Source organism: Castor canadensis, chromosome 7 (genome assembly GCF_047511655.1).
Source record: "Castor canadensis chromosome 7, mCasCan1.hap1v2, whole genome shotgun sequence".
In the NCBI taxonomy this organism is placed as follows: domain Eukaryota; kingdom Metazoa; phylum Chordata; class Mammalia; order Rodentia; family Castoridae; genus Castor; species Castor canadensis.
In genome coordinates this window covers 59,912,849-59,926,047 of record NC_133392.1, presented here as the reverse complement: position 1 = coordinate 59,926,047, position 13,199 = coordinate 59,912,849, and the positions used below count along the sequence as shown (strand labels likewise).

General features: G+C 43.4%; 1 protein-coding gene across 2 annotated transcripts in view; it reads right to left on the bottom strand.

Moving 5' to 3' along the window:
• The window catches only part of Hkdc1 (hexokinase domain containing 1), a 65,065-nt gene that overhangs the window by 24,305 nt on the left and 27,561 nt on the right, over nt 1-13,199 (bottom strand). The window contains exons 13-18 of one of the 2 annotated variants that reach the window (XR_012449733.1): nt 9,863-9,958; nt 9,607-9,706; nt 7,762-7,945; nt 6,036-6,191; nt 3,032-3,265; nt 1,607-1,948 (exon numbers count right to left, since the gene is read on the bottom strand). Coding sequence is in view for 1 of the 2 variants with exons in the window: in XM_020161555.2 (XP_020017144.2) it covers nt 1,801-1,948; nt 3,032-3,265; nt 6,036-6,191; nt 7,762-7,945; nt 9,607-9,706; nt 9,863-9,958 (918 nt within the window). In the remaining variant the exon portion in view is untranslated. Of the gene's footprint in view, nt 1-1,040; nt 1,949-3,031; nt 3,266-6,035; nt 6,192-7,761; nt 7,946-9,606; nt 9,707-9,862; nt 9,959-13,199 lie in introns of those variants that run through there. The other variant, XM_020161555.2, reaches the window with a different exon arrangement.

Sequence of the window (13,199 nt, the reverse complement as noted above, 5' to 3'; positions counted from 1 at the left end):
CCTTTTTCTGTGAAGGGTTTTTCGAGATAGGGTCTCATGAACTATTTGCCCCGGCTGGCTTTGAACTGCGATCCTCCTGATCTCCGACTCCTGAGTAGCTAGAATTGTAGGCGTGAGCCACCAGCGCCCGGCAAACAAAGATAAATTCAGTATGTCCAGTATGATGCTTCTCCAAAAAAGTATAACCTTAAAATACAAAGGGCGACGCTAATAAATCCAGGACCCGCCCACATGTGTCGCCACACGTTTGTTGAATGTATAAGAAAAACATTTCCCAGATACCCTTCAGCTCCCTCATTTGTCCCTAGCCCTGGCTGGCTTCTCGCTCACTGTTTGTGGCTCAGTCTCCTCCATTCTGTCCATCTGAACATCTTGCTTCAGCAAATAGTGATACTTAGCACTGGAGACCATCCTCTCATGAAGAGGTAGTCAGTAACTTTGTGGAGTTGTGTAATTAACCACATAAAGTCAGCCTGGACTATCGGCAACATTACTTTTCTTATTTTGTTTCCCAAAATAATGGTCTCTAATTTTTCCCAGGAATAATTCTCAAAAAGCTTTATTTTTCAATTATGCCTCTTTCCACTAAGTATTTAATAAGAATGACACAGCGCTGGGTTCACTGGGGGTAATACAAAAATAGGCCTGACAATGAGTTTGCAATCTACTAGGCCAGATAAGAAATTCACATACATAAGTATGTGACAAGGTGGAAAGTCACAGACCATTCAAAGAAAGGGAGGATGAAAAAAGAAAGGGAGGGAGAGGTCACTCAGAGGTTAAGGATTTCCAGTCAACTGTAGCTGTTCAAGAGAGAGCTATAGGATGGCATGGTAAGTGCCCAGTCTCTGGAAGTAGCCAAACAAAGTTTAGCTAATCTGTTAAGGATATTATAGAAGACTATGCATGTATTTCCCCCGTTGGTAGGCAGTTTGAACTGAAGAGAACCTCAGCCCTAACTCTGTGGGGCCTTTATTCTACCACAGGACATGGAGACACCAACAGGCCTCTCAGAAGAAAGATTAACACCTCATACCAAGTTTCTTGGGAAATCAAATACTTTTTATTCATTTACTGCATTTCATACACCTAACAGTCCTTACAAAAAAACCAACAGCAGCAACACCAGCCACATCACATGTGAAATAAAACACAGGTACCCTTGAGTCACCTCCCTCCCCATGACACAAATACTAAGGAATGAAATCCTAGCAGAGCCCCTCCACCCTGCCCTCAGGCACAGAAAATTTCACAGGGCTTCAAGGGCTCCCAGCCCCTCTGAACCCCAAGGCTTTGTTCTTGCTTCATTTTGAAGTCAGCAACTAAATTAAGATCAAGTTAGGTTAGATCCCCTGGTTCGGTACATGAGTCTGTCTCCCTTTCAAATGCTCATCACAAGCAGAGGCCCAATCTACTAGCAGAGACAGCTTAAGCATGGCAGGGAGGAACTTAGCCAGCCAGACCACACAGGCAGATTTGTATACGGTTCCGAGCCAAAGGACCCAAAGCCACAGAGAACTGACAGCTCAGGACTCATCTGGCAAATTTGCTAGAAAGGGATCTCTCTGGCCAGATACAAGTTGGCCCATCTTTGGCCTAAACATACCATATGGAGATGTCATTTAGTGCCACTGCAAAACCAGTTACAAGATGCTAAGAGTACCCAAGAACCTGGGGTTCTCTTTCATCCATGGAGATGGTGAAGTCAGCCAGGAGGTTGCCTGCTGGTCCCTGACTGCCCCTCTGCCAGAGGAAGGGCTGGTCAGCATCCACAGCACATCAGGCCTGGCTGGGGGACTTCTAGTTTTCCTTCCGTGGTTGCTGTAACCTCTTGGCCACAGCCGTGATCAGAGCTGCTCCCTTTCCGCTGCCATCTTCTGACAGCATGAACCCCACATCACACCGAGGGGCTAGTTCTTTCACTGTCTCCTGCAGTACCCGAGAAAAGCTGTGACAAAGAGAGAGAAACATCATCAGCCCTTGCATATGGGTCAGGAGATTAGAAATTAGTCCAATCCAGCTTTTTCCTTCCTGATCTTCAGGGAAAATATTTTTTTTCAGGTCTTGACACACTCCTCCTGCTTCAACCTCCCAAGGACTTGTATTACAGGCATGTACCACCATGCATGGTAGAGAACACTCACTCTTTTACCACTAAGTATGATGTTAGTTGTGGGTTTTCGCAGATGCTTTTTAACCAGGTCAAGGAAATTCTCTTATTCCTAGTTTGTTGAGTGCTTTTATCATGAAAGAGTATGGACTTTTATCATGAAAGAGAATGGACTTTTGTATCAAGTTCTTTGACTGTATCTGAAATGATCATGTTATTTCTATTCCTTGGTCAAGGGGAAGACTTATAAGAACCAGATCAAAGATGTGTGACCCCCAGGGGAAAACCAAGAGAAGATTCCAGCCAGCAATTTGTACCAGAGTAAGGCTAAGGATTGAGGACCACAATAATCGTGTCTTCATGAGTACAGTTCAGCATGATTGGAATTTATAAGCTTGTTATTACATTTCCTTTTCACCAAAATAAAAAGTGAAACACTGAATACAAATAATAGCTTTTACTGCTGACGCTATTAAACTTAATCCTCACACCAGCCTATGAGGCAGGTAAGACTGTCCTCATTCTACAGAACAAGAACTGAGACCTACTAAGGGTGAGAAACTGGCCCTCAGACTCCCAGCTTCCTCAGATGAAGCCAGGAGACAAACCCACATTGTCCAAGAGCTCTTAATCCTCTGTCCACTGCCTCTGAACTAAGAATATCGTATCTGTGCTATGCAAAATAACCAGATGAGGAACCTGGGGTCTACAGAGGCTGGTCAACATTCCCACATTGTGCCACCAGGAAGCAGAGTTACTGGGCTCACCCCAGCCTCAGGTTCAACAACTGAGCTACTTCCCACCACTCCCAGCAGGAGACAGGGTCACATCTTCCCATTCTGCAGCGGAGGAAGCTGTCCTAAGTCCATCCTCGGCCCCAGCATGTCCCCTGTCCCACTCCCATGCCTCTCACGCACTCACTGTGGGTGCAGCTTGTACAGGGTGCCATCCACACCCACAGTGATCTTCAGGTGCTCCAGCCCTTGGTCTTCCCTCCTTTTCTCCACGATGGCAGCCAGACCTGCACCACAGAGCTGGGCGGCCCGCCGAGACACAGCTCCACACACTTCCTTCACCACGATGCTGTCTTCACATGTGCTGTCCAGACCCAGCTGCTGCAGGATCCTCCTGACCTGCAGGAGGGCCAGCCGGTCGCTGCAGACAAGCATGGCAGGATGTCAGCACCTGCTTCCTGGTGCCTGGAGCCTGCTGAATATAACCCAGAGCCTCCCACCCCACCATGTTTTAGCGGGAGGAAGGAGAACACCACCCAGGCCATGGATAGGTTGAAACAGAATGTATTAGAAACTGAGACTCAAGGAGATCCACCACCCTGGGAAGTTCCATCACATTTCAAAAGCAAAGTGTGAGCACCTCTTGTGTTGGGCATGTCCACCATCACACTAGGAGCTAATATTTAAATCAACAGACAGCATACATGATGGGCAGTTTTCAGAAGAGGAGTCTGAGGTTCATAGTGCTAGAGACTTGTCCTCTTGGACAGTAGAGAGTAAGGCTTCAAATACAAACCTTCTCCCACCAACTCTAGCACTCTCCACAGACCTTGCCAGCTCCCAGTACTCTGCTCCCATTCACCTGGAGGCCAGTTTTCCTTCTATTTAACTTTTTCTGATTCTCTGCTTTCTCTTCTCAACTAGATCATATGCTATTTGAAGATAAAAATATATTCCCAGTAGTAGTCAGCATAGGGCTGGGTATATTCAAGAAGCAAGTGAATGAATGAATACACAATTCCTATCAGCACATTAAAGAATGGGAACCTGAGAAGGCCATAAACACATGCAGAGAAGTGCCCAGCATGGCGTTAAGCTGCCTCCAGTCCAGACCCTGACTGTCTCACAGTGAACCAATGGGAAACCATGACACTTGCGCACAGCTCTGAGCTCAAGCTATACAATGGGAAGTTACATCCTTGACCTTCTCTATGAACTGAGGGAAGATAAGTGTCATCAAGAAAGAATAACTGAGATTGGGGATATGGCTCAAGTGGTAATGCTTACCTGGCAAGCTCAAACTCTGAGTTCAATCTCCAGTAATAATAATAATTTTAAAAATAAAGAATGACTAAGAAACAACTTATATGGACAGATAGGTGATAGAACAGGTAATGAATTCTTTGTAGACCTTACAGATGAGTTCTCATCAGAATACTTAATGTCATGGAAAATGTTCATGGCATAGTGAAAAAAACAGATTATAAAATACTATGTGCTATTTGATCTTCAGTTTCAATGTGTTTGTTTTAATGTTTGTCCTTGCACAGAAAAAAAATCAGAAGAAAAGCTATTCAGATATTAGTAGGATTACAGGTGGTTCTTATTTTCTTCCTTTTGCTTATCTGTATTTTTTTACTTTCTAAAATGAATAGCATTTGTAGAGTTTATTTTTTTAAAAAAAGGTTTATTTTTAGAGTGAATGAAAATCCTTTAGTGTCTTCCAGACTTTCTTCACAGTTTAAGTTCTTTCATGTTTATTCCCTTTCTCAATCCTCAGAGAAATCCAGGTGTTAAGCAACAGAGCAATTATTTATCTTATAGAGAAGTAAATCGAGGTCCAGAGAGGAGAAGCCACCTACCTGGGTTGAAGACTAGACAGAAGAAGGATGCTGAACACCTGCTAATCAACACTTCCAAACCAGAACCACTACTGCTGCTAAAATGCTGCCACCAGCTCCCTACATAGCAGGAACATCTCTGCAGCAACCCATCTGACTTCCCTCATGAAGTACACTGCTTTCATTTGTAAAGTGCTCTCTTTTTTTTTTTTCCCTCTGAAAGTGACTTTTCACTTGTGGCCCTCTGACCAGAAAGACCAAGAGAATTCGGTGAATGAATGCAAATGGAGATTCCCAACATATAAAACTATGATAATATCCAGCTCCAATACAAAAAGCAATGAAATCTCTTCTCAGCCTTTTGGCTAAGATCAAGTATAAAAAGCAATGAAACTACACATTCACACATGATTGGTGGTGGTGGGAACAGCAACTACCCTTCTAAAACAGTGTATTCACAAGGAAATGCTCATTTTATCCAAATGTTTCTACTGCTAAGAAAATAGCTCATAAAATGCAAATGACTGTGTACACAAAGAATAATTATGCTGTTATTCAGAATAGCAGAAATTCCTGAATTACAAACTAGACACCAATGCTAAAGGGAAAATTAGTTAAATTATAGTATAGTAACATAATGTAGTTTTATGAAACCACTGAAAATGATAATTACCCTAGCAAGTTGATAAAGGGAAGTCCTTTCTAGAAATATTTCAGATATTAAATGCAAAAGTGATAGCATTAACATATCACCATTTTACAATCACTAGTAAAATAATGGGCAAAGGCAGTAAGTGTCAGTGTCTGGTAATATCATAGAGAGAGATGGACAGAGACATGTAATACCACCTATGAAATATGCTTGTCCAAAATTCAACACTGAATCTAGCCAAGTATCTGGGTCCAAATGTAAATTTTTTAGAAAACATGAGACAGAGGAAAATGCCTAATGATGTAACCAGAGAATCTAGAATGCAGAAAACTCATAGGATAAGGTGATAGTTTCTTCAATACAAAAGTCTCCTGGGAAAAATAGAGAGGGAAGGGAAACCTGTAAATTAAAGGAGATTTTAGGAACATATCAACCAAATGTAATTTATGGACTTAGCTTTGATATGGATGCAAATAAATCAAGTGTAAAAATCATTGTTTTTGGCGATTTGGGAAATAGGAACACTAAGAAGATATGTTGCGGCTGGAGATAGGAGGCAGCCCAGGAGCCAATCTCCATTCAGCCAGCATCTTCCTGTTTTCATCTTTAAATATCAAATCTGCCCAGTCCTGGTATGATGACAGCATATCCCATCCAAAGTGTCTTACACCAAGCAAGTGAACTTGATCACATGTCACCTTTCAATTTGGGACAGGAATTTGGTTTCAAAGATGCCCCTGGTCCGGAGACGCTCTGAAATCTGCCCTCGGAAGAGAAGACCCTGCTTGGTCAGGTCGATGAGGATCTGTCGCACAATCTCCCCCAGGTACATCCCACTGGTCATTTTCTCATATCTGTTTGTGAAAGAGGGATAAGGCTGGTGAAGGCAGGAAAGTCAGTGCTGGTGAGACTATTTCTGAAGAGCTCCACGTTGGTGTGAAAGGCATGCACACTGACTGGCAATTACAAGTCTGGCTCAGAGCGGGCCTGGGGAGAGATGAAATGCAGAAGGCAGCACCATGTGAGAAAGCCAGGCTTTGGAACCACATGGACCGGGAGCCGTGACCCAACTATCCCACATCTTGGGCTGCATGATGTGAGCAAGCACTGGGAACCATCACCCACAAAACAGGGACCAGACCTGGACTCCACAAGGCTGTAAGAGGCAGGCATCCGGCATGAGGAGACACTAAGCAGAAGTCAGTCCCTCTCCTGGCTTTGTGCCGCCAGTCTGTTCTAGAAAGATCCCCCAGCTTTGCATTTGAAGACATTGTCCCACTAGAGATTTGGCTCCATGTGACAACATTTAAACTTCCTGTATACACACACACACACGTGCACAAACATGTCCATTCCTCCCCACTTTCTGCCAGGCTATGTATGAGCTCTACAAGGGCAAAGTTGGTCAGGCACAGGAGTGTGAAAAATGAGCCCACTACACCCAACAAAAATGCAGAGCTGGGCTCCCACTGCCTACATGGGCAAAGGGAAGCACGAGTGTGCCTGAGACCTATGGGTTGCACTTACGTTCTCTAAACTGTCCAGGACCTGTTCAGTTGAAGGAACCAACATGAAGATAGAAAAATAATGGCGACTGTGAGGCAAATTCAAGTGTTCTGCCCCTTAAATTCTCAATCCAGAGAATTTAAGAATTTTCAGTCTCTGCACATATGAATAATAAAATAATAAAAAAAAATTTCTAAGTTAAAAAAAAAAAAAGAATTTTCAGTCTCCAGTAGATGCAGATACAAAACTAAATCCAAAGGAACCTCCTTCCCCTGAGAAGAGTTATGACACTCAGGATTTAGAAGGATTTAGAAGGAAGGCCCTTCTTTTTGGAACAATTACTGGCTCAGGTGGGCCTACCACAACTCACCTGAATTTCCAGTGACAAAAACTAGCACCAAAGAAAGATGAGGGATTATTAGGGCTGGTCTTGGCCTTGTCCAAATCTCATCCTAAACAAGTTCTCAGCTCAACAGACCTGGAGGTGTCCTAGGCCGAGACATCATATCACATTTCCTGCCTACTCAACTTCTCAACTTGCACATGACCCTATGATGCTGAGCTTAATTTCCACAAAGACCATATGGCCTGCAAAGCCTAAAACATTTGCAATCTGCCTCTGTTCCAGAGGACAGACCCAGGCTAGTAAATAGATGTCTGACTGCTCTTTCTCCTTCCAGAGCCACCACTACCCTTATGGTAAACTATGGTAATTAGAAAAATGGACCCCTTCATTCTGTATGTTGGAAATACAATAATTTTATTTCATTCCAGGAAGACACTACACTGGCATTTAATGAACAGTTGTAATAAACATCCTGTCAGTTGCATTTGCCATATGCAAACGGCACCCCTCCCCAGGTTTAGTGAAGGTGCTCACCACATGGTCTGTATAAAAGTACATGTCCTTCTCCTCACCTCTGCTTGCCAGGATTCAAGGACCCTTCGTCCACCTCCTTGTCATACTGGGTCCTAATGTCATCTATGCAGTCATTGTCCCCAAATCCTCCCCACTCTGTGTTGATACACATCTTTCCTTCATCCCCTTCCACCAGCTCGATGTTCCTCATCTCCTCCATGTAGCACACGTTGCTTCCTGTCCCTAGAAGGAATGGTGAAGGTACTTTAGTCCTCAAAGACCACTACAGAGGCAGCAGAGTACAGTGAGTTGCAGAGTACAAGAGTTGAGGCTTGGAATCAGAGATGGCTGAGTGAGATTCTAGCTGGATTAGATGCTCAACTGGCTGACCTTAAACAAGTACCTTATCTTTCAGAGGCTCAACTTTCATCTATAAAAAGAAAATGCCTACCTTGTGGATTTGTTATCAAGAAAATATGAGGTGATGCTTGTTTTTTATTTTTTTGTTTGTTTCTTTGTTTGTCTTTGTGGTACTGGGGCTTGAACTTAGGGCTTATCCCTTGAGCCACTCCACCAACCCTTTTTTGTGATGGTTTTTTTGAGATAGGGTCTCATGGAACTATTTGCCCAGGCTGGCTTTGAACCACAATCCTCCTGATCTCTGCCTCCTGAGTAGCTAGGATTACAGGCATGAGCCACCGGTGCCTGGCTTATGAGGTAATATTTGTAGGACTTCTCCACATGGTGAGTATCCAATAACAGTACCTGTCTTCTCTATCATCATCATCATTAAACCATAGGCACGCAAAGCTTTCAAGCACAGACTTAGCAGTCAGAGCTGGGAGGGGCCAGGACGCATCATCTAAGCAAACATTTGGCATCTGTGAGCCACATTTTCCTTCCTTGCTCACAACCTGGCTGACTATCCTCAACACAACAGTCCTGGCAACTATCATATTCAATCACACAGACCTCACCTTTCTAGCATCCTGGACCTGACCCACCCATCCCACAGAGGAGGAAATAGGTCAGATAAAATAAGCAATGTCCGAGCTCAAAAGGGGTTAAGAATCCGAGTGAGGTCAAGACTCTGCCTGGCCTCAAAGGCATCTCAGTGGGTCTGTATCTCTTTGTCCCACCTACTGCTCACATTCAGGAAGCCCAAACAACCCCCTGGAAAATTTCTCTCCCCGCTCCCCAGATTCTGTCATTACTCAACCGTGCCTGTCACCTGGAAGATAATACCTTTACCTGTTCAAATCCTACCTGTCACCTAATCTCTTAGAGACACTCATCCCTCTAGAATCTACCCCTGGCCTTACTCACTACTAGACTTCTTCCAAAGGCCCCTAAAAGGCTGTATAGCCTCAAGCCACTCCCTTCCCCTCTTCTAAATTTCCTTCTAACTCTTCTCCTTCCCAGAGATCCAGAATAATCCAAGGAACAGACGAAGGGCCCACTGGAGCCAAGTGAGAACCTAGCTCCCTTAGCTCAAGGCCAACAGAACTCAAGGCCTCCAAGGACAGTTGACTCATGGCCATAATTTGAAAATTCCTTTTTTCTATGTCATCTCCTTCCTCAACAAAAAGGATGACCTTCACTTAGAACTCTTAATGAAGAAAGATACTAAGTATAGATTTAGGAATTAGGCAACCTGGAATCCTGATCTTTTCTATTTTATTTTACCTTACTTTGTGGTACTAGGAGACGAACTCAGGGCCTCATGCTTACTAGGCAGGCACTCTGCCAGCCCAGGAATCCCAGTCTTAATTAAGGTCATCTCTACCTTGGACAGAACCTCTGTGTAATGCAACAATGATTCCTACACACCCCTCACTATGTTCAAAGGGAACCTCAAAAGAACCAGATGGAATTAGGCCAGTTGGCTATGCCTGACTACTTACCTGCAATCAAGCCAATCTCACAATTAGGATCTTCATAGCCACAGGTCATCATGGTTCCCACTGTGTCATTCACCACTGCAACTATGTCCAGGTCAAACTCCTGCAAAGGAAGCAGGTATACTGGAAGCGGGATGCTCAGGGGCCCATCAGCCCAAGGCAGCAGAGGACTACATCATAGGGGCTGGGCATAGGATGGCAGAGCAGAGGGACCAGGGGAAGGGGCAAGTCAGGCATGAGCCTCAACACCATTTCTTACATTTCTCCTCTTGATGGCTTCTCTGAGCATGTCCACCACGTCCTCTCCTTCACAGTCGGTAGCCTTGAAGCCTTTGGTCCACCCTACGAGTGTTCCCTGAAAGAAAAAAGGGGACATTCATGAGAACAGCAGTCACTAGGACCACTATGCAACTTCAACACCTAATAGACATAAGGCACGAGATTAAATTGCTAGTCAAGCACATGTCCTAACACAGCACAGAGGGAGCACGATGGCCAGACAAGGGCTACAGTGTGCCCTTCATATTCCTTAGGGGTCAGGTGTGTTCTCTGTCCTACCACAAGCTAAGCTGAAGGTCAGCATGACCTCATTGCTGACTTAGTCAATGATAACTGAGATGTTATCAAAGGTAGAGGTACAAAATATTTGTCAAAGCATTATTCCATAGTGAAAACCCAGACACATCCTATCACTCCAATAATGTCAGGGAGGCCTCTCATACATCAGCATAAAAAATAGTACACAAGCTGGGTGCCAGTGGCTCACGTCTGTAATCCTAGCTACTCAGGAGTAGCTACTCAGCCCGGGCAAATAGTTCCATGAGATCCTATCTCGAAAAACCCCATCACAAAAAAAGAGCCAGTGGAGTGGCTCAAGGTGTAGGCCCTGAGTTCAAACTCAGTACTACAAAAAAAAAAAATGCCATAAGAGAAAATTGGATGTTAGAGACTAATGTTCATTATACACTGTTAAGTGAAAGCTCATTAAACAAATACAGATAGTGAATTAATCTAATTTTACTTTAAAATTACACACACACTTGAACATGGAAAAAGGCCTAGAATAACATACACACTGAAGGGGGTTGACTGATCATCTTTGGGGCAAGACTATGAGTACCTTTTTTTAGTCTCACCTTTTGTCTGTATTTTCTAACTTTTCTAAAACAAACACATTTCTTTTAGAATATGGAGGAAGTTGTACTTTAATGTTTAAAAGGTTACCTGTTCGCTTGAGACAGGAGTTAATCTAGTATGAGCTCCACAGTTTAGAAAGCTGGGAGCGGGAATGATGCGCAGAGCTGGGGTTTATGACCTAGGACAGATGGCCTCCAAACCTTATGGCAGAACCCCAACTCATAGATAGAGGCCACCTCACCTCAAGCTCCTCAGCCAGCAAGCCCCCATCTCCTCCTTAACTCCACAGTCCTCAGCACACTGGCTTATTCCTTTCCTGGTTGATATATTAGACAATTAAAGATCCCGCCAACTAAAAACCCTTTCTTATAGATTGCAATTATGCAAAGTAATATATTTTTAATCTCTACACTCTCTCCTCTTCGGTCACTCTTGCTTTGCTTCCAGTTGTCTGCCCTCCTTTTTTTTTTTTTTTTGAGACAGAATCTTACTATGTAGCTCAGACTAGCTTGGCACTCACTATGTAGACCAAGCTGGCTGGAACTCATGATCCTCCTGCCTCTGCTTCTAAGTGCTGAGTGTATACCACCATGCCCAGCTTATCTGTATCTTTACAAACCTGTGCGAAAAGAGAGGCTCTGGAAGGTCAGTGCCCTGGGTCAGAGGTGCAGCTAGGGCCCACTGATCACCACTGTGGACATCTGCACATGGCTTCCCTCCTCCACTATATATAATTTTTAATGGCAGCAGTAACACAGGAATGCATTATTCTTGTTTAAAAAAAAAAAACCAAAGTGTTACTGATAAGGAAATATTCCCATTTAGTTTCCCATCTGCCCAATTTGAGAGGTAACCTCTACTATTATTAGTTTGTTAGGAATCATCTAGACTCCTTTCCTCTCTGCCTACATGTATTTTGAAGTAAATAAATTCATATGGTGTATAAACTATTGCAATTTGTTTTTCTTGCTCAATAATATGTTGCCTAGATCCTTCTACATCACTTAATGTGGATCTGCTACATTCCTTCACTAAGCAAAATAGTCCTCAAATAAAAGTGCATAGAAAATTTTAAATCCACAAAACATACTATATTTTTTTGTGTGGGACTGGGTTTTGAGCTCAGGGCTTTGAGCTCACAAAGCAGGTGCTCTACTGCTTGAACCACACCTCCAGTCCATTTTGCTATGCTTATTTTGGAGATGGAGTCTTGTGAACTATTTGCCCAAACTATAATCCTTCCAATCTCAGCCTCCCAAGTAGCTAGGATTGCAGGCATGAGCCACTGGCACCTGGCTAAATAAGTACTATTTTTATCCTCATCTTTCAAATGAGGCAAACAAAGCACAGAGAGAGTAAATAACTTGCCCAAGGTTACACAGCCAATAAATAAGAGGTCAAAACTTGAACCCAGGCAATCCAATTCAGAGCCCATGCTCTCAACTATTGCACTCTTATGGACCCAAATAGGTAAGGTAAGAGTCATGAAGCACATAAAACAGTGTCTGGAACAGAACAAGTACTATGAACATGTTTGTTTAATATATATTTGCTCATTTAATCCTCACCATTATCCTAGACACCATTACCTAGGAGAAGGTCAATGACCTGCTCAAGTTATTTAGGTAAGCAGCAGGAGTATGCGCATAGAGCCTGTGCTCTTGTCTACTGAGCTGCCCTGCCTTGGGGTGGACATGGGACATCTTTGCGATGGGCCTGCTCCTGAGTTGCTGACGAAGGGCTTGTCGCTGCCCACAATCAGCCTGTTTAGGGACTGCATGGGCAGAGATTGTCCTGTCTCCATCTATGGCAACAATAGTTCTGTCCCTGGCCTTGCCCAAAGGCCCAAATCATCGCCCACTGACAGCTCCAGGAGAGGACCCCAGGAGCAGTGGGTCTCTGGGGAGTCTAAGAAAGGACATCTAGTCCTTACTTTCCAAGCTCTACCTCTTGGTCAAGCTGGTTTGTCAAAAAACTGTGTACATGACCTACCTGCATCTAAACAGCCAATAAAAAACCTTTACTTCATACACAGAAAATTCTTTTATCCAAGAATTCCAAGAAAGACTTTGTAATGTTTTTAAATTGTTATGAATTATCTATTAAAATAACTATGATGTTCTTTGAAACCAGCTAAATAAGTATCCATAGATAAATTCCTTCTAAGTTACTACTATCAGGAAAGAGGTACATTTCTTAGGATACACTGGTATCATTTTTCATCGGATGATAAAATCTCTGTAACCTATGATGTCTGCCTCCCTGTTTACACCAGCTGCTCAGGACCATACAGAAGATAGTATTGCCTAGTTGTTATAACTTTAAGTCCTTCACTGGTCACTACCTTTTAAATGCCTCTCCATAATATGATCTGATCTCTCTTTTAACAATAGTATTATTCATGTGTCCCTTTATTGTACTGAACTATCATCAGTTCTCTGTATTCAAGGGGTTCACAC